The following is a 26,806-nucleotide window of genomic DNA, read 5'->3' as shown; positions in this document are numbered from 1 at the left end:
TAGGTACATGTATAAATTGAAACAATTTAACAAAAAGAAGTATTCATACAAAATTGACGGTATATAAAATCAATTTTGTCCGCAAAAAATCATACATCATCCTCTGGCGAACGAGGCATATGAAATGAAATGTCCGAACATAATTTGCCCAGCCAAGAAAATGAAAATTGTTATGTTGTAGATGTTAGACATTGATTTAGAGAAAAATATCTCCTGTGGAGGCAGCCTGTAAGATGCAGGAAAAATCAAATCAAACGCGAGCCGAAATTACAAAAGAGACAAAACTTTGTGCATTGCATACATCGCGCTCTTTTCCTCCCATTTACCAAAGAGTTTATTTTTTTCAGGAGAAACAAAACTACGATATTTTGAGGGGAGAGATATTTTTCTCTAACTCAATGTCTAACATCTACAACATAACAATTTTCATTTTCTTGGCTGGGCAATTTATGTTCGGACAATATTCATTTCATATGCTTCGTTCGCCAGAGGATGATGTATGATTTTTTGCGGACAAAATTTATTTTATATGGTCAATTTTGTATGAATACTTCTTTTTTTAAAATTTTTTTCGATTTATACATGTACCTATTGCTTGGTTTGTTTTTTATTTGCCTTCTAAAAAATAAACAATCTATTTTTATAAAAATCAATTATAATACCTGTAAATAAATTCAAAATAAATAAATAAATTCAAAAAGTATATACCATTTCATGAAATCTTATTCAATTCAACATAAAACTTGCAAAAATTCGCAAAACGAACAAATATATTTTTTCGTCCGCTACTATGGAGACAACCTTCTTCATGAGAGGACAAAAAATAATGAAAAAAATGCACTTCGAAAAGAAAAAAAACACATCTGTCAAATTCGTTGTTAGACATCCGTGTTCAGACAAAATCGAAGACACGGTTGTCTAACATTAGGTGTGTTTTTTATTACCACCGGTCTTAACTGGACAAAAAAAAAACGCTAATCAATTTACATGTTAAATGCAACAACAGGTGTGTTTTTTATTACAACCGGTCTTAACTAGACAAAAAAAACGCAGTCTGGGCTAAGCAATTTACATGTTAAATACAACAACACCTTAGCCCTATGGGCTTAGTTGTTTAGCCCGGAGATTTCTCTGGGCTTAACTTTTTGAAGAGTTTTGAATCTGTGCTACCAAACAAACTTTTTTATAAATTGTTTAGAATTTGTTTAAAAACGTGAAAACTGACGTTTGGAAGGACAAAATGTATTAAAATAGTTTTGCTAGCATACATTATTGTATCTCTTTGTAAAACATACATGAAAATTACAAGAAAAGGACGAAAGCGAAAAATATGACAACTCTAAATTTTTGTTGTGTCAGCTGTTTTCGGAACATTCAATATACAGTGCTGCCAAGATTTCAGGTTAAGCCCCGAGGCGTTTTTTTTGTCCACTTAAGACCGGTGGTAATAAAAAACACACCTAACACTTTAGCCCCTTGGGCTTAGTTATTTAGCCCGGAGAATTCTCTGGGCTTAACTTTTTCAACAGATTTAAATCTGTGCTACCAAATTAACTTGTTCGTAAATTGTTTAGAATTTGTTTAAAAACATCAAAACTGATGTTCGGAATGACAATTATTATTTTAAATATTTATTTAATAGTAAGTTAAACTTTTTTGTTTTCAAAAACACACAAGAAACCCCAAAAGCGAAAAATATGACAACTTTATATTTTTTGTTTCATCTGATTTCGGAACATTTAGTATGCAGTGCTGCCAATTTTTCTCGCTAAGCCCCAAGGCGTTTTTTTTAACCAGTTAAGCCCGGTGGTAATAAATAACAAGAAATGGCGATCCTCCACAAGACATTTGTTGTTAAGACACGTCAACACGACAAAAATTATCTCTTGTGGAGGCGGCCTGTAAGGAAACACATACATCTACAAAGTATAAACTTCGTTGGTGGTTGTAATTTCCCCTAAACTACTGAGCATTGACTTAATATATATGGACTGCTAGAAGCATATTCAGGTTGGTTCCACTTGTTTCTTCGCGATACTAGCGCCCTAAAAAAAAGCGGAGAAATAGTGCAACATTTTTGACGAAGTGCGAAAGGAACAAATATAGAAAAACAGAGAAAGCACTACCTTTTAACGACAGATGTCATTCACTAAAAGTTTCTTCTTTTCGCCGTCTAAGGTTATACCGCTAGTAGAGCTAGAAAGATGTGGAATCATTTTTTTTCAATTTTTGTATGGAAAAGTCAAACGACTAGCAGTCCATATATAGTAGGTCAATGCTACTGAGGTTTGGTTTGCAGGGTGTCTTGTTTTGGGGTTTTCAGCTAATGTACGATCAGCCTTAACTATAATCACCTGTCCACTTACTGTACTCACCACGAATAAACCAACCGCACCAAAAATTCTCAACAAAAAATAATTCATTTGGGGAATTGATGGTGGTGGTTAACTCACCACTTTAAATGTCAAAAGAACGTCGTCGTTTTGCTCTTCGGTGGATTTTCTTGTTGTTACATCATTTATCTTAACTAGTGCGAAATAGATTAGTTTATAATAAATTAATAAGAATACAATACTAATATAAAGTTAATTGCTTTCTTCCCAAAAATTTCAATAATTTTTTCACATATTTTCAACTTGCATCCAAGAGCAGCAATTTTCCCAAATTGATGCTCAATTTTGTGTAATTGAAAATGACCGAAATCGATCAGGTTAGATGAGTTTGATTTTCTTATAATAACAAAATAAAATTTTGTATTTAGTTTTTAATGAATGTTATTGTTTTTGTTGGCTTTTAGTTTATGGTTTTAGTTTTAATCAATGAGTTCGTATTGCGTATTAAAGTTTTTCCACTTAAATTAAAAACAAAGGCGTAGAGTATTATGTTTAATTTTAAGATTGACGTAGTTTGAGGTGAAACCAATATTTGCAGTTTTTCGTCATGAATGTATCATGTTTTATTTTTTTTTTATATGTTTGTGTGTATCTCTATACCGCATAGATAACAAGAAAATAAAAAATTGAATCAATACGTTTTTTTGCATTTTTAATGTTTTTTATTTTGTAAAACATTAAAAAAAAGGCATGTGTTCATGCTTTTGAGGTTTGATCCTAATAATCAAAACCCTTCTTACGAAACGTTGGGAAAAATAATTCGGTAAAACTTATTTTATTCGCATTTTCTTCAAATAGAGCAAAACACCTAATAAAAAACAGTATTTCCGATTGACCAATGTTTGCTTGAAACAATTTTGTACCGAAACATTAAAAAACTTTAACCTGCTTAGTCGTGAAACATTAAGGCACATTCCAGTAGTCTATCCATGAAAAAGATAAATGAATACATTCATGGCGCGACAAGCCCGTGAAGTATTATAGCCCTTATAGCCTACAACATTTGCCATGTGCTTCAAACACACAGGCAAGACTGTAAATAATAATTAATAGAAGGGCAAATTATCGAGTTTCTCTCAATTCCGAATGGTTTAAGATTAGTATGCTGCTCATGATTAGGTTAAGTTAAAGTGGCTGTCGAGCAGAGTCCCGACTTACTTAAACCCTCCATTGTGATACCACAAAAGACTAGCGAGGCTTCTAATGAAACTAATTTGAAGCTCTCAAGATACAAATGTTTTTTATTTCATGTTTACATCAGTCAAACATGACAGTTTAGTTTTCACTAGCTTTGTCCAATTTTTAGCAGAACAAACTATGGTGTGAATAGCCCTTTAATTTCATCTGTAAACGACAATGTAAAAAGCAAAAAATTCAAAGAAAGCTTTTTTAACATATTCTGATAATGTTTATTTATTTTGTAAATAAAATTTCTGTATCAAAATTGTATGTATAAAAAGCTTCAAATTCTAACGTTAGATCATTAACGAATTAATAAATATGGGGCATTCCATGAAAAATGGTAACTTTTTATAATTAGGAAAAAGATTAATAGATGGGATTCATTGCCATAAAAAACTTCTTTAGAGGCAGAAAGCTCTTTATCAAGAGTTAACAAGTATTTGCGAACTTAACTCCTAAATCGATATTCACCAAGCCAAACTTTTCATCAAGTTTTAAGTAAAAATAAACGCTTCGCCGCTTATACACCTATTTCCTGGCCTTTGGGCTTCGATAAGTTTGTTTAATTTAATCGCTTTGACCAGTGCGGTCCACCATACTATCACCCCGTAACAGTGCCGGTTTAAGCACTACCGGCGCCCCTCAGAGATTGTGGCGCCTCTAAAAAAAAAATCATTTTAAAACAATTTTTTAAAATCACGAAAAAAAGCAATAGTAGATTATGTCTTACTTCTCATATACTTGTTAGGCCCATTTGCTGAAACGGAACTTAAATCTTAATGTGAAACATAAACCCTAAAGTTCTACATAATCGTTTGCACGAACTTTAACTCGTGTCATAAATTCTTCTAAGTTTAACATAACTTAGGGCCAAGAAATAGTAGAACATAAGGGTTTTATGATCTACATAAGAAATTTGTATTGAGCAAAAAGACATAACATCCCTTAAAAATGATGTTGTCTATAAAATTAACATCAGTAATTGATTAAAGAATGGTCAACTCACTTTTATACGTTAACCATGATACAATTGTTCGCATAAATGTTTACAAAAGTATTTGTCAATTTTTTTTCATATATTTGTCAATTTTCTGTCACTTAATTGTGACACACAAACACATTTGTAAAAAATTTCCATCACATGAATAATTTTGTTTATCAAATCAAACACACATTTTTTATCAGTTTCACTATATTTAATTAATTTTTGCAATAAAAAACCACAAAATAACAAAATTATTAAAAAATTTCAGCTTAATTGCTCAAAAAAAAAAAATAAAATTAACTGACGTTTGTATCGATTTGACATTCGAATTTGAAGTTCTCAGCGATTTCTCGCATGAAAGTAAAACATTGCTAGGTTAAACATACATTTTTTTTAACAACTTAGAATAAACTAAGTAAAACACAAGGACTATGTTCGACCTAGCTATGAATCAAATTTATGATCCGTATGAGCAAATGGGCCTTAATGCATTTATGTAACAAAGAGCAGTTTATTAAAGTACATAAGATTAACTTAAAAAAAAAAATTAAATATTTATGTTATTTAGGCTCAATTGACAAGTTTACCTTTATCTCTGACGTTTTTGTTTAAACACATTTAAAGAGTATTTACAGTTGGTTTTATTTGAACAATCATGCCTATTATCGAAGACGCAGAAGCACAACGGCCGGAATGAGAGTCACTTTTTTCAGATTTCCTAATACTGAACTCGCCGGTACCGAAGTGATAGAATGAAATTTGACACTTGTCGGTAAGCAGTTTAAGGTGGTTTCGTGGATCGGTAATACAGTTTATCCCGGGGAGTTCAGGGATTGAAATTTGATGCGGTTGCGCATCGAGTAAATTCCCGGGGAGTGAATTACTGCGTCTTGGGTAAGAGGCATGACTATTTTTTTCAAAAACTTTTTCAAATAGGTACATTAATGTCGTTTTTGATTGGAATCACTCAATGATTCACTCATTCTGAAATCCAATAAAAAGAGTTTGAATCGCTTGCACCCAATTCTGAAATTTAATATTTGTATTGGTAAAAATCAAATATACATTTTTTTTTGTTTTTTTTTCACTAGGAGAATAAAAAACTTGCAGAAGGCTTCTGAATGATTCCGGACGACCAATCGAAAACGACATATCTTTATAAGTATTAGGTTTTTTCGTTGTGAGCTCTAGGGCACTCTGGGTCGCTCCGAATTCGTTGTCAAGCGTTTTTTGTAGCTCCTTTTTCATTCAGAGTTATTTCCTCTGTGTTCGATAATCGCTCTGTACGCACTAGAGTGACCGCAACTCCCATAGAAAAAATTTTTTGTCGAATTTTTTTTCGGGGGAACCCCATAAAATGTTCCGCCTTTGCAGATTTTTAGATTGCCAAAATTTCAGATCGATTGAATAAGTCTAAATGGTGCCCACACTCGCTCAAAGTATCAAAAATCTGTGTTTTTTCACTGTTTTTCGCAGAAAATTAGCTCTAGCTTCCAAACAGAGGGGGTTATTTTCACTTTTTATATATTAAATTAAAGGTAGTGTTGTTAAACATAACTCAGATGCTAAACTTCTTTAGTTTTACTAATAAAAAAAAATATTGTCATCAATTTAAATTTTCAGTACTTACCTCAAAAAGAGCTGAAGTGCAAACTCGATTTAAAATGAAACTTTCTGTTATAGAAAGGTATCTAATCGAAATGCTTCTTGTATAATATATAATAATTTATATAATAATTTTATCAACAATAATAATATATAATAATTTTATCAACAATAGAAGCACAGAGTAAAATTGACTGAAAAAAAAACAAAAAGGGCACCCATGGGGGTTGAACCTGCTATGTTTTTTTTCTTTATAGAAAAAAAATAAAATGCAGTTGTAAAATACATATTTGTTGTTTTTTTTATGAAGTTTTAGCTTCACGAGTCGTTTCGTTGGTAGTTGAATAATTGTATTAAAATAAACTAGCGCTTTTTGCTAATTTTACTTTGTATGTAAAATAAATTAACTTAAAATAAAATGTGAGTATTAATTCTGTTGCGTTTTTGTTTTAATATTAAAAGAAGTTTTAACTATTTTAAGTGTTTTCAGCCGATTGAAAATAGACACAAGTTTTCTCAAAGCACCTCCAAATCTTTTGCCCGGAAACCCGCATTTTAAAGAAGGCTTTAAAAAAGTGCAATCACTTAAAGTCGTAAATGACATGGCAGAAAGAGGAGTCAAATTAATAACCAATTTTAATAACCTTTTAACTAAAGATGAGGAACAAAAACAATATGTACCTACTTCAAGTAGTCAGTGAGTGCCGAAAATTGTATCCTGATGCTTCCAAAACTACTTTAAGTAAATCTCTTGACACATTTTTTTTTAGAAATTACTTCATTAGTTATGTATTAGAAATGTAATGGGGACTTTTCAGGAGTTTATTTTTTCCGTGCAGCGAAGCTTTTCGACTCGTGTGAACGTAATTCGCAGGCGACTAAAGTGACAATCCCTATAGAAAAATCCTAGTTGAACGACATATCGTGCGGCTAAAATCGACTCGTGAAAAGTTCAACGCCCGTTTACAATGACACTCCTTTTGTTAGTTCTCTTGAGAAAGCCAATCTTCTCGTCAGGCGGTTCGCTGCCAATTCAACGTTAACAGAAAGTGTCATGACTCCCCCTTCACTTGAGCGAGTAAATAGTTTTATGGGACCTATCTTTTCTTCTACGCTGGCAAAACCACTGCGTAAGCTTTTCCATCTGTCCTACTCTACAGGTCTCTTTCCGAGTGGATGGAGAACAGCATTTGTCCAGCCTGTCCCTAAAAAAGGCGAATCTTCTTCACCCTCTAACTATCGTCCGATTGCACTTACGTGCAATCCAAGGTCATGGAAACGCTGATTAATTTCCAGCTTAAGAAATATCTCGAAGAATGGAAGCTTCTTAATGACCGGCAGTATGGCTTTCGTAGCAATAGATCGACTGGTGATTTGATGGTTTATCTCACCGATCAGTGGAACAAATCTTTACATCGTTTTGGAGAAAGTAAGATTGTTGCGCTTGATATTTCAAAGGCATTTGATAGAGTTTGCCATCAAGCTCTCTTATCGAAAATGCTTGCATTCGGTATTGATGAATCTCTTCTTCGTTGGATTAGAAATTACCTTTCGAACCGTTCAATTCAAGTCGTTTTGGATGGATTCAAGTCTGAAACCCACAATATAAACGCTGGTGTGCCCCAGGGCTCCGTTTTGTCTCCGACTCTCTTTCTCATTTTCATTAATGATTTGCTCTCTGAAACTTCTAATCCATTAAATTGTTTCGCAGATGATAGTACCCTCAGCTTTTCATATTCGTTTGAAGATTCACACCCATGTCCTTCGGATGTGGAACTCCAACGGCAAAATATGATAAGCTCATTAAATTCTGATCTCGAATGCATTGTCCAATGGGGAATAAGAAACCGCGTAGAATTTAATGCTTCTAAAACACAATGCTGCTTACTTTCATTAAAACGAAACCTTCCCCCTTTGCCACTATCCATGAGTGGTACTTGCATCGAGGAAACTGATCAGCTTTCGATTCTAGGTATGTCCATTACAAACCACCTTTTGTGGAATGAGCACATATTCGATGTAGCCAAAAACTCTGCGAAATGCTTAGGTTTCCTCCGAAGATGTAAGAAATCATGGTATAAAAAGAGAAGGTATGATCATTAGAAAAAACTCAGTATCGAGAACTGTCAAAACTTATGGCTACTTAAGGTTTTGACAGCCCAGCCCATTGAAATTGTTGTTGTAAACAAATTTGTCTTGGAAGTTGTTGTTGCTTTTGACTTCGCCAAATGCCAAACGTCAAAACCTTATTACCCCATTTTGTAAGATGGCGGCTCTAATGATCATACCTTGTCTTTTTATACCGTGGTAAGAAATATTTCACCCCTTCTGATCTGGCTATAATTTATAAAGCATATATTCGTACAAAACTCGAGTACAATTCCCATATCTGGGCAGGTGCTCCTAAGACCCACTTGAGTTATTTGGATAGAATTCAAAATAGAGCTTTTAAAATGATAGGTGATAGGTCCATTACTGGTACAATCCCACCTCTTGAGCACCGCCGGAATGTATCATGCCTGTCCTTATTTTATAGGTACTTTTTAAAAAAATGTTCTAATGAAATAGCTAGCTGCATTCCTCCCCTTAAACAATTCAACCGTGATACTCGTACTTCAAGGAATGCCCATCAGTTTACACTTGAGCCCAATTTCGGACGTACCATCAAATACAGAGATTCTTTCTTTAGTCGCACTACGAGAATGTGGAATGCATTACCCGGCTCAGTTTTTCCCTCCCATTTTAATGTCCAGAACTTTAAAACTAATGTGCATCGGTTTCTTCTTATAAACCCCTCCCTCTTTTCCTAACGCTCGCACTGTGTTGATACATATTAAGGGTACCCAAAACCCCTTTAGTGCGCGCAGATTATAAAAAAAGTAAAAAGATATTAAGTATTTTGTTTTTTTTTAGAAATCTGTTAAATGTTTCATTTTTTTGTTAAAACAGTTAGAACAGTTAAAAAAAAGTTTCATTTTAATTCGAGTTTGCCCTTCAGCTCTTTTTGAGGTAAGTACTGAAAATTTAAATTGATGACAATATTTTGTTTTTTTAGTAAAACTAAACAAATCTAGCATCTGAGTTATGTGTAACAACATTACCTTTAATTTAATATATAAAAAGTGAAAATAACTCTGTTTGGAAGCTAGAGCTAATTTACTGCGAAAAACAGAGATTATTGATACTTTGAGCGAGTGTGGGCACCATTTAGACTTATCCAATCGAGCTGAAATTTTGGCTATCTAAAAATCTGCAAATGCGGAACATTTTATGGGGTTCCCCCGACCAAATTTCAAAAATCGATTTCTTGCGGTCACTCTAGTACGCACCCTGAATAACTCTGGGTATTTTGTCAGAGCGGAGGAATTCAGAGTTATCAAAATGAAATCAGCTGTTTAAGAAAAAAAAAAAATTGTTTGGTGTGCAAAAAATGATTTGTCGGTTGTGGATACAAAATTTGTGTGGTAAATATGAGATTTTTCACGAAATTCATGAAATAAGAAACTAAATAAAGTAAAAAATGTAAAAACAGAAATCAGCAGATGAAACTAAAGCTCTGAGGTGTTCGATGTAAAATGATAACCCGAGAAACTCTGATTTTTTTGACAGTTAATTGACATGACTCAGAGTGCCCTGGAGGGGGAACAACGAACAGACCAATTTTTTTATTCTCACACAAAAACGTAATTTTTATGAGAAATGGAAAAGCTGTCAATTTTTGGCCTTCTGGATTTTGGATTTTCGGGATTTTAGTTTTTCGGGATTCTAAGTTTTCTGGATTTTGGGTTTTCGGGATTTTGGGTTTTCAGGATTTTGGGTTTTCGGGATTTAGGGTTTTATAGATTTTGGGCTTTCTGGATTTTAATTGGGGGGCGCCTTCATTCTTCAAAAAGTTTAGGACAAAAAATACGAGAGCCGTTGAAAAAGTAAAATAGAAAAAAAATTGGGACGCCTTTGTGAAAGTAAAAATAAATAAAACATCGATTGGAAAGACTTCGTTATTTATATAACTTTTGTAAAAGTTCGGAGCGCCTGCGGCGCCCCTCAATTCTTGCGCCCCCCTCCCTAAAACCGGCCCTGCCCCGTAATTATCGGTCTTATAACCAATGTTTTCTGCCAATGAGCATTGTTAGAAAAAACTCCATTGGCAAACAATTGCAAAAAAGGGGTACAGTTTATTTGGAGAGGTCTCGATCTCGTTCTGGCACCAAAATAATTGCAGATATATGTATAACGCTATCATTTCATTAATGATAGTGCATTTGACATCAAAGTTGAAAAAATTTGTGAGTTAAATATCCTGTTGAATCTTAATTTATATGCATACTTTTATACATTTCGTAGATTCGAAAAAACATTGTATTGCAAAAAATCATTATTTAAAAAGGTTTCAGGAATGTTGATGGCATTAATTATACAAACTGTTAGTAAAAAAAAAATTAAAGAAGTACGAGTAGTCGTTTTTTTTATTTTTTGGCATTCCTATCGTTTTTATGTTTTTCCCAAGTATATTTTGCGCAAAAATATTTCATTTTATTATTGTATGATTTTTAAACAACTGTACCATAAAAAATTTGTTTTTAACTTTTTTATGTCATAAATTTTTTTTTGTTGATTAATTTTGAAAATTTATTTTTTATTTTCAGTTCAGTCGCTGTATATTTTTATAAGCGCAAACAATCTATATTTTTAATAAAAAAGTTATAATTTTCTATAATTTATTCCCTGTTATAATTTCCGTCAGAATATTAAGTTGAATTTTTGTTTTCATCTAAAAAGAAAGTTTATAAATAACAAAAAATAAACTCAAACAACCTGATTAATTGTTAACTTTAAATAAAAATAATGGCGGCATATTTGAATCGCACACTTTCAATGGTAATCGGACACGACGGCAATACGGCTTCATCGATCGACACAAACGCTCGTTCATTGCAAAATGCTGCTACTCTTGAAAAATCTCCACTTCAGATATTCGTGAGGGCAAAAAAGAAAATCAATGACATATATGGTGAAATTGAAGAATACGTTCTGGAGACTACACAATTTATTGATAGTAATACTATTTTATCTTATACATTTATATATATTTTAAAATGAGTACAATCATTTCTCTTTCAGTTCTTCCAGATGATGTGGATGTTGTTGATAAATCAGAAAGAGAACTTTTTCATAGCTACGTTCATAAAATTGCAGCAATTAGAGAAGTTTTATCTCGGGACCATATGAAAGTAGCTTTCTTTGGAAGAACATCTAACGGAAAAAGTTCAGTTATAAATGCTATGTTAAGGGAAAAAATCTTACCGAGTGGAATTGGTCACACTACAAATTGTTTCTGTCAGGTTGAAGGTAGCGATGATCAGGAAGCATATTTGGTCAAGGAAGGGAGCGATGAAAAGCTCAATGTTGTGGTAAGTTAATTTATGTCCTTAGTATTCGTACTTCCCTTTATTACAAAACGGATATATGCATAAGCATATCTGTTCTAATTTCTACGGTAAAAGTGTCATGAGACCCATTTAAAATTTTTAAAAGTATTGTATATACACTTCGCGTCACTTGAATAGAAACAACATTTTTTCTTTAGAAAATAGCGATTGGTGCTTTGGTGAGGTAACTTAGTAGATTTTTGGTTTTGCATTTTCAAAGAGGAACTTTTAACAAACAATGTTGTAAAAACAAAAAACCCAAAACAGAAACCGTATGGCTTCTAGTTGCGTTTTTTCGCATTACCTCACAAAAAACAGTGTTTTTTTTTGCGTCACTTGAATAGAAACAAGCTCTTAAATTAGATAAAAATGATGAAAAATCATGGAAAACACTAATTATAGTAAAGCAATATTAAGCTTTGACATTATTTGCACATTATAACCAATTATGGGCTACGAGCTACCAATAGGCACCACAGAAAATGCATAAATAGAATTTAACATTGAAAATGCACTTCTACTGTACACAATCGTGGACCTAATTGGAGAAAGTGATAAAAGTGTTTAGTAACTTCTTACAAATTAAGAAAATGACATTTTCTACAATTTAAGGATTGAATAAGTGAAATAAACTTTCGTTTTTATCCGGAATGCATCTGTTTTGTTTTTATTGCTTTGTTTTTTCTTGAACTATCCTTGTGCAATCTCTAAGACGGTTGTTCTTCCACGTTCCTAAACTTGCCAAGAGCTTCTACCATTATTTCTTTGTAAAAGTTAGCATCTGTTTTTGAAGCGTGAAGCTTCAATTTTGCTATTGCACATCATTAAAACAAAGCGTATTACTATAACACATTTTAGTGCCCTGTATTGGCGATGCGATTAAGGTTATTCTTTTATAAACCAATGAAATAGGGCTAATATTAACGTGGTCCATCTGAGTTGGTATGTTTTCCTTTAAAAAACCACTCTTTACCCCACTACTTTTCAGTTCGAATGCAACTATAAAATAGTTAACTTTTTTGTAATCTTAGTAGAACTTAAAATGTTGTTATTTTGCATTTTGAGGCTTTTTTAATGTTGTGCACCTTTTATAACTTCCAGGATGGAACACACCAACACGTTTCCATCGCACTATCACCACGTTTTTGACCGATTTTAGCGGCAAAGTGAAGAAAATTGCAGCTAGTTTTTAAGTTATTTTTTTCTCTGCTCGTGACTTGGGTCTCACCTGTCTTATTTTTTGATTTGATCACTAGTTTCCGATATTTTAAAAATTATCTCATCCAAATTTGGCAAATTTTCCAATATCTTTCTCGATTTTGCATAGTGCAGGTGCATTTCCAATGTTAGCTGCTATTTATGCATTTTCTGTGGTGCCTATTGGTAGCTCGTAGCCCATAATTGGTTATAATGTGCAAATAATGTCAAAGCTTTATATTGCTTTACTATAATTAGCGTTTTCCATGATTTTTCATCATTTTTATCTAATTTAAGAGCTTGTTTCTATTCAAGTGACGCAAAAAAAACACTGTTTTTTGTGAGGTAATGCGAAAAAACGCAACTAGAAGCCATACGGTTTCTGTTTTGGGTTTTTTGTTTTTACAACATTGTTTGTTAAAGGTTCCTCTTTGAAAATGCAAAACCAAAAATCTACTAAGTTACCTCACCAAAGCGCCAATCGCTATTTTCTAAAGAAAAAATGTTGTTTCTATTCAAGTGACGCGAAGTGTAACAACATTAATAGTCTAGTGTCCCAGCAAAATTACCATTCTAGGACCCAGTTTTTAAGTTAATCTTAGTAACGCATCTTTTTCTCATGCCTGATTTACAATATTGCGAGACGACGACGAATTGAAGTTCGAGGCACGAGTTCCATACGATTACTGTCGTGTTTCATTGTATTTGAACATTTTTTCTGTGAAGTGTTAAATGCCTGTTTTCACTAAAGTCCAAATGAGATAATTTCGCAAATTAGGCCAGTTCAAATTTTAAATTAAATATTTTTTGTATACCATCTGAAATTCTAAATGAGATAACAAGTGAAAACAAGCTATAAGGCTAAATATTGAGCAGAGGATACATTTTAGACACTAATGAGCTGTATGAATTGGGATAAACTTTGGCATGACTAAATAATTTGCATAAGCTGCAAAACAAAAGTATTAATGGTGTTAAAAACTTTTGTTTTTGATTCTTATGTACTACCATCTACCAATTTTTTCATCATCAATAAAGTGAAATATATTGAGCCCTGATTTTTCAATCATCATCAAACGAATAATGTCAATATTTAAAAAAAAATAGATGTTCCTAGCAATAAGCTCTAACTTATATAAGGCTTATTATCTAAGTATTGAAAATTTAATTTTTCCCTAGATATAGTCTAATATCGATGTATTTTTCTTTTTCTCAATTTTTAGTTTTTGATTATTTATTTTTAAAAAAATACATGAATCCTTTCATAGAGGAAGGAATACCTAGAGAGCCGACTCGTACCCCCCTTACCTAAAACACCCGCAAATTTAATTTCAGATAATCTCTCTTATTTTTCTCTTGTTTTCCTATCTGTGAATACGTGTGAAAAGTACAATTCGTTTAATACCTTCCTTTCACCAGTAGATGTCCTCACAAATTTTGAATAGCTCAAATAGCTCACTCCAGACACCCACCTTTCAATAAATATGTACAGAAATAAAAAAAAAAGGTTCGTGTTTTGAATTTATTATATTATTTTTTTATGAATTTATTTCCTACTGAGCACTTAAATTGTTTTTAATTGTTTTGAGCTCAACTCCACAGTTGAATGTGTTGGTGCCATTTAAAATGCACGGGAAAACTACCACATATAAGCACTGTGGAGTTTTTCCTCTCATTGCAGCTTGTAGGGTGGAAGAGAAAAACCAACCGAAGTCGCGTCTCTAGGTATTCCTTCCTCTATGAATCCTTTTGTCAAAAATGTATCTCCTAAATAGTGAAGTAACTAACTGGTAGACCAGAATGTGTGTCTGTGGCTTGTGTCTTGTGTCGCTGTCAAAGTTAAAAAGTATGAAATTAGTATATTGGTGTCAGAATACGTAGCTTTGGCTGTGGCAAGGAAATTCGCTGTGGTACAAGTCGAGTCGACTTTTACTTCAAGCTACAAGCGCAATGACTTTTGACGTTTCTAATGTGGTTGCTCAGTTAATATTATTTTTTTTCAAGGCAATTGACATTTTAGTGCGCCACATAATTCTGTTCATCTTTTCTACATTTTGAGCGATTTTATTTGACATCTTGTACCACGGCGTTTTTCTTTGCCACAAGCGAATTTCCATTCTGTTCAGCCAGTAAAGCAATTTATTGGGGAACCTGGCCATACAGCTCCGATTTTGATGATCTTTTTTTTCAATCGCCTGTAATTAAAAATACTTAAGTTACAAACTGCCGTATTTTTTTTTAAATTAAAATTAAGATTTTTTTTTTAACAAAAACAAAAAAGTTTAAATTTTATAAATTATGGGAGTGAAGGACAATCTTCCATCATTTAAGCGATAGATTCAATTTTTCACAAATTGACTTCAAACACAAAAAAAAATATTTTGAACACAACGGCAACACCTACAATATTTAAATATATAAAAGCAAGTACGTGCAACCCAGTCGATAAGTTTTTTATGTAAAATGTAGCCACAGAAAAGAAAATTTAATAGTTTTATGTGCATATTTTCCATTTTTATTTGAATGTTTTTTTTTAAATTTTTTTAGTGCATATAAATCCGAGTCCATTAGAAAGCTGTACCGTGCCGAACAGTTCAAACAGTAAAAAGAAACTAACTGCAGTAAAATAGTTAAAACAACAATTTATACACAGACTTAAAAATTTGTATTTTGTATATGTGTTAGTTCGTCTTTGGCTCCCTCAAATCGGTTGAATTTGTTAAGAAAAAAACGATTTTATATGAAAAAATGATTTTTTTTTCCTCCGCTTATTATTTCGCAGCTTCTTTACTAGGTGTTCAGTTTCAAAACAAATATAAGCTTAAAAGTTTTTCTTGGAATTACCTTTCACGAGAAAGCCTAAAAATATTTAATATGTTTTTTTTTTTATCAAAACGGCGCAGTTAAAAAAAAAACGTATATTTCAAAAATATCTAAAAATCCAAATTTCTTCGATTTCTTCCTATATTTTGAGCGAGCCAAAGATATTAATAAAAATGAAAATTGTAAACGCAGAATTTAATTTTAACAAGCAATGTAACTTTTAAAAGCTATTACACTTGAAAATTTCATAGTTTAGAATTTTTGACACACCCTATTTATTACACAGTAAGAATTTACTTTTTTTTAAGATAGTGTTAGGTTAGCCTAAAAATTATACCAACACAATGTGAAAAATACTGATATTAATAATAACATTAAAATAAAATAATTAACATAACAAAATTATGTTTAAAATTGAACAGTAGAAAAAAGAAATTAAAAGATATTCCGTTGATAAACAATGAGTTAAATCAAAGAACAACTTAGGTCCATTTTCTTCACTCGGAGTTGAACATAACTTGAGAATTTTTAATATAAAAATTCTCAAGTTTTGTTCAACTCCGAGTGAAGAAAATGGACCTTAAAGCTCTGATTTTTCAATAATCAGTTAGGCTATCAAACGAATAATGTTAATATAAAAAATCTCTAATCGAGGTCTATTTGAGTATTGGAAAAAATGGTCCTTAGAATACTTTAAGTCATCAAAGTGGACGAAAAACTGTCTCTCAGAAGTCAGAAGAGAGTAACGCCGATGAATTAGTTGTAGGGATTTATTAGAAGAACCAATCTGTATCCCATTGCATAATCTACAAGTCTGTTTGCTTTAGTTCAAATTGAACAGTAATAGAAAACATAGTACGAAAGCGCATAAGTTTATCAAGAGAGATATTAAATATTTGAATTGAAATAATGCATCGTCAAATCTTTTCAAACCAAAGACATAACCTGCGGTATTATTAAAAGCAGCTTTCTCTTGCTTACTAAATCGCAATTGCAAAAAACTTCTCACGTACATATATAAAGTTTTTCCTAAATAAGTTTTCAATGGTTGTCTGTATTCTTGTAATATTATTCATTCCTTTTCAATCAATATTTAAATTAATGTAAATACTTTATTTACTAAATCTTTTTTTCAGTTGTAAAAATATTTCCAAAACAATTGAGCTCAATTTCTGTTTTTTTTTTGTCAGAATATAAAACAACTTGCTAACGCTTTGTGCCAAGAAAAACTAAGTGAGAGCTCGTTGGTTCGGATATTTTGGCCTCGTGAAAGGTGTAGTCTACTACGCGATGATGTCGTTTTTATGGACTCTCCCGGGGTTGATGTATCTCCAAATCTTGATGACTGGATCGACAATCACTGCTTGAATGCTGATGTTTTTGTTTTAGTGTTAAATGCTGAATCTACAATGACACTTGCTGAAAAATCATTCTTCCACACTGTTTCCCAAAAACTCTCTAAGCCGAATGTTTTTGTGTTGAACAATCGCTGGGATGCATCAGCAAACGAACCAGAATGTCAAGAATCGGTAAGAGTCAACATATCATAATTTTACTCGCATATGTAAACACGATTTTCCTAGAAAAAATATACAATTTTTATGTTTCTTTCGTTCATTTATATCGTTGTTGGTTCTTATGTAAACAGGATCTAGAAAAGGTAATTTAACGGCTAGTTTCACATAGTACCAAGCATCGCATCGTTTAGTTTCTTTTTTATTTGCTGTTAGGGATTTTTAACATATCAAATTTGCTTAAATATTCTTGAACATAACAGTTTTTTTTTCCTTTATAGGTCAAATCTCAACACACAGAAAGATGCATCGATTTTCTTACCAAAGAACTCAAGGTTTGCACTGAGAAAGAAGCAGCTGAACGTGTCTTCTTTGTTTCAGCAAGAGAAACACTTCAGGTACATGTAATTGGGTTATTAATGAACACAATTTGTATGAAAACAGTTTCTTATTAAAGGCTCGTCTTGAAGAAGCCAAGGGAAATCCAGCTCATATGGGTGCTATTGCTGAAGGTTTCCAAAATCGTTACTTCGAATTTCAAGATTTCGAGCGTAAATTTGAAGAATGTATATCGAAGAGTGCAGTAAAAACGAAGTTCGAACAGCACAGTTCACGTGGAAAAAATGTTTCTAGTGAAATGCGCCAAATGTTGGACAATATCTACGATCGAGCAAATTCTTTCAGAAATCAAAAAATCGACCAGAAAAAACTAATAACAGATCGAATTCAAGGAACAGAGACTCAAATGATGCAAGTGACTAGAGAGATGAAGTTGAAAATTCATAAAATGGTTGAAGAAGTTGAACAAAAAGTTTCAAAGGCTCTTAATGAGGAAATTTGGCGTCTCGGTGTTCTAATCGATGAGTTTAACATGCCATTCCACACTGAGCCATTGGTTCTGAATATATATAAAAAGGAACTGAATGGACATGTGGAAGCTGGACTTGGATCAAATTTGCGTGCAAGACTATCGATGGCCCTGGCCATGAATGTTGAAACAGCTCAACGTGAAATGACAGGTATGAAATGGAAATTTTATCCATAGTTTAATTTAAATTGGTTTACAATAATTTTTTTTTAACTTACTACTTTCAGACCGTATGCACGCACTCGTTCCCAGCGAAAAACTTGTAGTTCAAACAAAAGTAGTAACACGTTCGCAACCGTTTGAAATGCTTTACTCACTGAATTGTCAGAATCTTTGCGCGGACTTCCAAGAAGATTTGGAGTTTAAGTTTTCATGGGGTATAACAGCTATGATACAAAGATTTACGGGAAAGGCGAAAGGACTCAATAAAAAAGTTCCTGCAATTACCTCAAATAGGCACAATAGTGTAAGTATTATTAATTTGTTATTCCGACTTCAACGAAAAGCTTATTAAAATGTCAGTAAGATGAAACGAAAATTTGGTTTGCCACCTTTTTCATATTCTCCATCGACACATTTTCCAAAAAAAGAAATATCTTAAAAACCCAAAAGTTTATTGCTAATTCGATGAGTAAAATAACCAAGAAAGGGTATTATGTGTTTTTGGAACGCATCGCGTTTAAATCTAATAAATACATATTATACATACATACATATTAATAAATAGTGATAGTTTAATCACCCCGCACTTTTTTCACCATATTATATTTCTATAGAATATGCTGTCGCCTGTAACACCGGCTTCAGAAACACCATTATGTCTTATGCCGACAAATTCGGGAGGAATAACACAAGAACAATTATCTATGATTTCACGTTTTGCGGTTGCCTCCATCGGTTCTCAGGGAACAGTTGGTGGGCTTGTTGTAGCTGGAATTGTAAGTTTTAAATTGAATTTTACTGAATACCTATAATTATGTAAAACCATTTAGATGCTAAAAACAATCGGATGGCGTGTACTTGTCGGAGTTGGTGCCCTATATGGTTGTATCTACCTTTATGAACGTTTATCATGGACAAGTTCTGCTAAGGAGCGTGCATTCAAAAGTCAATATGTGCGCCATGCAACTAAAAAACTTAAAATGATCGTAGACCTAACCTCTGCTAACTGCAGTCATCAAGTGCAACAGTAAGTTAAAAATGAATATTCATTTGATTTACCTTTATAAGCAAAAAATTATAAAATTTTTTCAGAGAACTATCAAGTACATTTGCACGATTGTGCCGCGTTGTAGACAATGCTACTACTGACATGAATGAAGAACTCAAGGGAATCGAAACTTCATTAGCCATCCTAGAGGCTAATCAAAAGCAAATCAAGTTACTGCGCAACAAGGCTAATTACATTCAAAACGAATTGGAAATCTTCGAAAATAACTACATTAAGTCGAATTGATTATCGGCCAAAAAGAATTTTGAATTCTATAATCGATTTAAAATTTCCCAGCGAAACATACCTTCTCGTCAAATGATGAAAACTTGTAAAAACTTGAAGTTTAATAGAACCAACAAGCAATGCAACCAAATCGATCCCATTTTTGTTAATCCCTAAACAATTCTTTAACTTTGAAGACCGATCTGTATCTCAAAAGCCAAGCTTTTGATAATAATGAAAAAAAAAAAATCAATTTATTATATAATCACCATTTTATGTGTCAAGATCTTTTTACAGTACGTTAACTATTTTGCTCGATTGGTAATTAAAGTATGTAGTTGCAGACATCAATTTATTTTATTATTTATTGCTATTAAAAATAGTGTTGTTTAATATTGAGAACTTTAAATTTATCAAATAAAACTCAAATTATATTATAAAAAATACAAAATTAAAACATTTATTGGGTAATGAAGTATGTAGTTCGGATCTTTGTATACCACTCATAAAATGTTTCAAAATATTGAAACCTTATTCAGTAATGGATAAAGTATCTAATTTAATTTAATAAATCATTGTTGTATTTCGAAGAGAATCTATTGGCTTTAATAAAATTGATTCCTAAGAAAATGTTTATACATCCAACATTAAATCATAAGATATTGGTTTATTTCTCCATGTGCAATAAGAAACACATAGTTCACACTTATCTTATATTTATAATCTGAAATAAATAATTAAAAAGAAAAAAATAGTAAAATAACCAAAAGGAATGTAATTTATTATTATTGATAGTTTCGTATAGAAACATTAAGGGTAATTTCTCAGCCCCATGAACAATCATAATGAATCTTTGTATCTCTGATCGATTTGGATTTGTTTTGATGTGAATTTAAATTACACTTAAAAGGCAAAGTGTCTTTACAATAAAATTTCAATTACTACATCTTAGGGGTCGTAAATTGGATGAGAAAGTTGATGCCACGCCCCTTATTGGTATTAGAAAAGGCAAATATGACATTACGATTCGGTTAAGCCCTACTGATGTCGAATTCCTTTCAATTGAAAAATCGAATTTTCGGCGATCTCGAAGCGAATTTTTTCTGAAAATCATGTTCCATAGAAAAAAAATTCGCCTCAAACGAAGCAGAATTCGAATTTTTTTTAATCCCTCTTTTTTGAGAGATTTACACGGATTTGCACACACACTTGGAACATTTGACATTTCTCAAACGTCAAGCTGAAAGTTTTCTTCGTGTTGTTTGTTTATTTAGAACACCAACTTTAAATAAAGAGTAAATTTTAATTGAATATCGTATTTTTATTGTGGAAAAATATGAAATAAATAAAAAAAACAATGTGCGACCAAAATATATTTTTTCCTGGCATAGTTCTTGTGAAAAAGTCAAATTATTGTGACTTTTCTTCTCGTAATTGTCGTCAGAAAATTTTTTCTCTGTAAAACCACAGCATACGGCCAAAATAATAACCTTCTACTTCATCTTCACTCAGATCTTAATAATAACTGCAATTTCCCTTTGATTCTGATTAAAATAAATCTATATTACCGAAGAAAATAAACAAAATTATTGATCAAAGGAATCTCTGGTTTAATTTTGCAGAAATTGTTTTGGTTTCAGCTTGACGTTCGTGTAAAAATTGTTGTCAAATGACACACATACAATCGCAACAAGAATTCGGTCTGTTTTCATGTTCCTTTTCAACACCAAAAATTGAGGCGATTCAAAAAATTGAAAGGAATTCGACATGAGTTTCACGTAAACAAGATTCCACTCGCAAAAATTGAATTTCACTCTTTGGCTGTTATGAGTTCCAGGCGAAAAAATTATATCAGACGGAATCGCATCAGACTCAATTTTGACATTAGTTTATTTATAAACTGGTTTCTTTTTTCTTCACCAAAATTTAAGTGAGAAAAAAAGCTGTTGATTACCTCGATTGGCGTGAACAACTTTTCGGCCGGAACTCACAAGTCACAACAGGGGAAAAGTGAAATTCAATTTTTTGGGGTGATGTTGTGAATTCATGTGAAATTCACAATATGGCTTAATAACTATTACAATTCGGGGAAAATTGTCCTATTTCATAGCTATTACAATTCGGGGAAAATTGTCCTATTTCATACAAAAATTTTTTCTTGATGAGTCTTATGGCGTTTTTAATTGGCAATCCGGGATTGTTCTTCGGTTCGGAATCCCAATTGAACATTTTTTTTTTATTCCGAAGAATCTGAAGTTTTGTTTGAATGTATTGGTTGAGTTTAAGTGTCATATACATAATAGGTCTGTTTGGGTACTGCCTAAAACAGAAATATTTCTACTTTTTTCAATATTTTTAGCCCAATTCCTGTTTGGGTACTCTGGAATGGTGTGGTTTTGTACATTATTTTTGTCAAAAAAAGAAATATTTCTGTTTTAGACAGTACCCAAACAGACCTTATATGTGTATTCGCGCCAAATTTCATTTCATCAAGTGTGACATCTGACATTTAAATCTATGAATGTGTGAGTGATTCTGCTTCTGATTCTGTTTTTAAAACCAGAAGAGAAATTCTCTTTTTTTTTTCAGAATCAGAACTGTCAGTTTTGCCCAATTGAACGCATTCAGATTTCTTTTTTTTGCTTTGAGATTGCCAATTAAAAACGCCATTAAGGGTTCATGATGATTTGATGAAGTTTATGTTCTAGAAGTTTAGCGAAAAAAACTCTATTAACGTACCTAGCCAAATTATTGAGATATATGGACGGTAACGGAGAAGACAATTACGCGTCTTCTCCGTTATTGTCTTTATCTGGGAATAATTTGGATGCGTTTATTGTAGATTAATAGGTTATGTAGGCTATTTTGGTCAATTGATTGTAAATGCAAATAAAAAAACTTTAAATAGATGAAATAAAGTTTTTTTTTATTTGAATTTAAAATCAATTGACCAAAATAGCCTTCATTACCTAATATAAATCTTTTAATATTCGTTAAAAAAAATTGATTACATAAAACATACATACATATATGGATGCGTTTAGTTTGTTTTTCGTGACACTTCAAAAACATCTATACATTACAAACCATAAAGACGCACTAGTCAAGCAAAACAACAAACTAGAAACTAAAACTTTTTCATTATTTCGTCAGTTCCAAGGAAAAACTAATTTCTATTGAAATCGTATGTCCATCTCGCCAAACATAGCTGCCAGGAAAGTCGAAGCTCACATTCGGAAACTGTATGAGTTCTACAGTAAATGGGGTATCCGGATCAACTCATCCAAGTCGGAACTATTGTGCCTTAGACGATCAGGAGGAAGAGGCAGTCGATCGGCTTCCAGATGGAACTAGATTGTCAGCCAAACGCAGCGCCAAGTACTTAGGAATCAACTTTAACGAGCTCCTCAGATTCAACAATCACTCCCGTTTGGTCCTCAAAAAAGCCAACTTTGCCTTCCATCGCCTTCACCCTCTGATGAAAAAAAGAACAGGATTAAGTCAACCAACGAAACTCTTGATCTACAAGCAGCTTCTGCGACCTGTCATTGCCTACAGCTTTCCGGTATGGTATACCATCTCCAAGACAGCCATGAAGGAACTACAAATGTTCGAGAGAAAAATACTGAGGATGTGCACCGGACTTTACTTCGATCGACAGCGACAAAAATACTACAGCAACAAGCGACTCTACGAGGAAGCAAAAATCATACCACTGGACAAGTATCTACTGCGATCGGCGAAGATACTTGTAGGAAATATCGCCAACCACCCCAATCAGCTGATGAGAAGAATGATAGCCCAACAACGACACCCGGAACCTAGGTACCTTTGCGCTTTGGATATACTGGATGAGCACATAATTTCAATGGACAACGAAGAAGCAGTTAACTTTTACGCCGACACCCAGTCGGCATACTATCGTGGCTAAACGCCAATCAAACCAACCCAACTCAACCAACCCCACAACTGGACATCCGGGTCTGAACACCCCGAGGACAACCTAGTCAGCAGACTTTTTCAATTAAGTTTATCCATGTATAATATTTATCTATATTTTATAACTTAGTCATTGTATAAGGTTAGGCCCCTTCTGTGCCAACAAAATTTTATATCAACCAATGTATCTTAGAAATAAGTTAATTTTAAGTCAATTGTAAATAACAAGTTCAATAAACTAAATTGAATTGAAATCGTATGTAGTTAATAATAGTGAGTCCTAACTAATACTCGGTACCAATTTTAAAGTACTACGACTTAGGACTTATGTGAAGAATTGACCTGGCATCGATTTCAGTACTTACGATTTTGAGGACCTAGCTAGAACCGAGTCCTTACTAGTACTCGATGCTAAATTGAGAGTATTAGGACCTTGGACTTGGGTGAAGAAATGAGTTGATACTGATTTGAGTACCAACTATAGCTCTAGGACTTTGTGAAGAAATCGCCTGTTACATCATTACTTTAATCTGTTTTAATTTTATTTCCTTCTAATTAATAATGAATAAAAAGCGCAGAATTGCCTTGAGTTTTTTAATTGTTATTGTTATTCAGAACAGAACTGAATAAGTAGTAAAGCAATGGGAATGGGTCTTACAATAAAAATGAAATGCAGAATCTCTGTTGATTTTTTCATTAAAACATGTTTTCAAATCCGACCCATCATAATTCTGCGAGCAGAGTGAAATAAAATTTGTCATTTGAAAAATCAGCGAGAATTATATTCCAAAGTCAAACACTTCAAAATCATTATTATGTACATAAAAAGGAATATTAGTTTATTTTATTAAAATAGAAAATTCAATTGCTTAGTAATCATCATCGTCGTCATCATCTTCTGGAGTTCCTTGGGCAGCTTTCATTTGTTTGTGCATCAATTCAGCACTATGTTGCACTGCTGTTGCCTGCAAACTCATCCACTGTGCTTGTTCCTCTCTCGCCTGTTCCTCCCTTGCTTTAGCAAATAGTTCTTGCTGCTGTCTCAGAAGCTCTTCTTCTGGAATGCCCAAGTGTTCAAGTCTGGTGCTTTGTCGTCTTCGTTTGGCTGCAACTTCTTTGCAATCATTTAAAACAGCTTCAGCTTCGTGTTTGTAATCTCTAAAACCAAGGCGGTCCAGGGCCTCTAAGACATGATCTGCATTGATGGTTTTCTTGTTTCGCTGATTGCAAACTTCGTTCGCTTCTGAACTTATTAGATGAATAAATTCTGTGCAGCAATTTAGTATTAATTCTCGGCTTTCGTTGGCAACTCGAATCGAAGGAACCTAGAGTTAATTATTACGTTTGTTAACGAATGCAAGTGGTCTAGTTTATTTACTTACAAGTTCTTTTATAATTTTGTATATGCTAGCTCTCGGTAAAGTAAGCTCATCGTCTTCTGTTGGTGGAGGGCATAGTTCATCTTGTGGGTTACTCATATTAGTTTTTAGTTTGTGTTTTTTTATAGAGATTTTATTTTATGTATTTATTTTTTAATACAATTTGTATAATTTATAACTTTAATTTTTTTTTGACAGCATTGGCTGCGTTCACGTACCGATCCAAGGGTATCCGGATACCTTTGTGTTGTTGTAATCCCATATAAAATCTCAGCTGATCGAACACATGTTTTGACAAGCAAAAAAATCCAAAGGTATCCTAATGTCGTTTTCCAAAATTCAAGGAGTGACACTCCTAGCTATATAATCACTCCAAAAGGAGTGATTTCAAATTCCAAAATTGAAAAAGGAGTGAAATTTTGGAGTGAATTCTTCACTCCCAAAATTTTGAAGGAGTGACGGAGTGATTACCAATACTTCTACATTTGACTTCATGGACTGCTTGTCAAATTGTTCGGTGGTTGTTTTAACTTTTTTTGTGAAGGAAACTATATTTATTTACAAAAAAAAATCAATAAAGTATTGTAAAAAATCACTAAAAGTGAATTTTAAAGATTGTGTTATTATTTTATTCATTATTTCGTATTACAAACACATGCAAAGCAAACGTCAAATCACTCCACTTGTCAAATTCTTCGTGAACAAATTCCAAAATTGCACGAAAAAGGAGTGATTCACTCCCATAATTTTGGAAAACGACATAAAAATTTCTGGATTCTTGTGTATCTTATGGGAGATTTGAAGAACAGCTGATTCGTGTTCACTAACGTAGCGGATACTTAGGTATCTTGGATAGGGTATCTGTGCGTACGTGAACGCACCCATTGAGTTGACACTTTGACAGCAGTACTGCCAGCATTGCCAACCCATTCAGTCAAAATTATGCCTCACTTGAAAAAAAAATTATGCCTTTGTGCCTGGGTACACAGTGATTTTTCAACCGCCATCAACTTAGCAGCACTTAGTGGGGATTTTCAAAATTTTGTATGCAAATAATTAGGTGAGAATTAGGTGAAATTTAGTGAATCAATTTTACAATTTGGTGAATCATAGTTTAAAAGTTATTAACAAATTACGTAAGGCGTAAAGTTAGCAGCACTTGGTCATGAAATTCAAAAAAAATTTCTCCATAATTCAGTGTCAATTTAGTGAATCGTATTTCATCAGTTTCATAATTTGGTGAATCATAGTTTATTAAATAATAACTAAAATAGAAAAATTAACAAACGTGACGTAACGTAAAAAAAGCATTTGTTAATCATGGACACAAACCTCACGAATGAGAATGGCAGAGTTCAACACACCAAAACTGAACCTAAATTCAGATTTTTTCACATTGAACGCACTTAATATAAATGTATACTATGACAATGCGTTCAGGTGACGTTTTTCATTTACAAGATACACTTTGATTTGAAAATTTCCAATGCGAGTTACAAAAAAAATGCTATTTTATAATACAAAAAAAAGTTTGTTTACATCTTCACTAGCCCAGAACTAACATTCAGTGGAAGTTACTCACAAGAAAGATTTTGTTTTTTTTTTTCGCATGAGTCTTGGACACTGATCTGTCTTGGAACATTTTTGAACTTCCGCAGATGATTACTTCAAAAGTTTGATTCACCAAATTCTGAAATTTGGAACATTTATTCAGAAAAAGACCACAAGCATTTTGGTACATAATTCATAATTTGGTGAATCTTAATTCAAGAGTTACATGCGATTTTCTTTTTTTCGCGTGCGTCTTGGAACATTTTTGAACTTCCGCAGATGATTACTTCAAAAGTATGATTCACCAAATTCTGAAATTTGGAACATTTATTCAGAAAAAGACCACAAGCATTTTATTGGTACATAATTCATAATTTGGTGAATCTTAATTCAAGAGTTACATGCGATTTTGTCTTGGAACACAATACATGTGTCCAAATAGCTGTGTTCCTTTGGCCTTAAGTATCTACTGCTAAGTACTTTTGGTTGTAAACAACTCCACTTCT

General features: G+C 32.8%; 2 protein-coding genes across 2 annotated transcripts; one reads left to right on the top strand and one right to left on the bottom strand.

Annotated features, from left to right (window-relative positions):
* The first annotated feature begins 2,491 nt into the window (after nucleotides 1-2,491).
* LOC129911060 (transmembrane GTPase Marf) lies at nucleotides 2,492-19,824 on the top strand. Its single transcript, XM_055988714.1, has 10 exons — nucleotides 2,492-2,710; nucleotides 10,812-11,221; nucleotides 11,287-11,576; nucleotides 16,805-17,143; nucleotides 17,410-17,526; nucleotides 17,586-18,147; nucleotides 18,224-18,462; nucleotides 18,773-18,934; nucleotides 18,989-19,185; nucleotides 19,251-19,824. The coding sequence occupies exons 2-10, from the start codon at nucleotides 11,011-11,013 to the stop codon at nucleotides 19,450-19,452; spliced, it is 2,319 nt and encodes a 772-aa protein (XP_055844689.1). The 5' UTR covers nucleotides 2,492-2,710; nucleotides 10,812-11,010; the 3' UTR covers nucleotides 19,453-19,824.
* Nucleotides 19,825-24,180: 4,356 nt separating this feature from the next.
* Nucleotides 24,181-25,056, bottom strand: LOC129911071 (protein Dr1). The gene is made up of 2 exons (XM_055988730.1): nucleotides 24,753-25,056; nucleotides 24,181-24,695 (listed from the first exon to the last, which is right to left on the bottom strand). The coding sequence occupies exons 1-2, from the start codon at nucleotides 24,846-24,848 to the stop codon at nucleotides 24,240-24,242; spliced, it is 552 nt and encodes a 183-aa protein (XP_055844705.1). The 5' UTR covers nucleotides 24,849-25,056; the 3' UTR covers nucleotides 24,181-24,239.
* Nucleotides 25,057-26,806: the final 1,750 nt, after the last annotated feature.

The sequence above is a fragment of the Episyrphus balteatus genome, chromosome 2 (assembly GCF_945859705.1).
Source record: "Episyrphus balteatus chromosome 2, idEpiBalt1.1, whole genome shotgun sequence".
Taxonomy (NCBI): Eukaryota; Metazoa; Arthropoda; class Insecta; order Diptera; family Syrphidae; genus Episyrphus; species Episyrphus balteatus.
The sequence above is the reverse complement of the archived record's forward strand: the minus strand, read 5'-3'. Positions and strand labels throughout refer to the sequence as shown.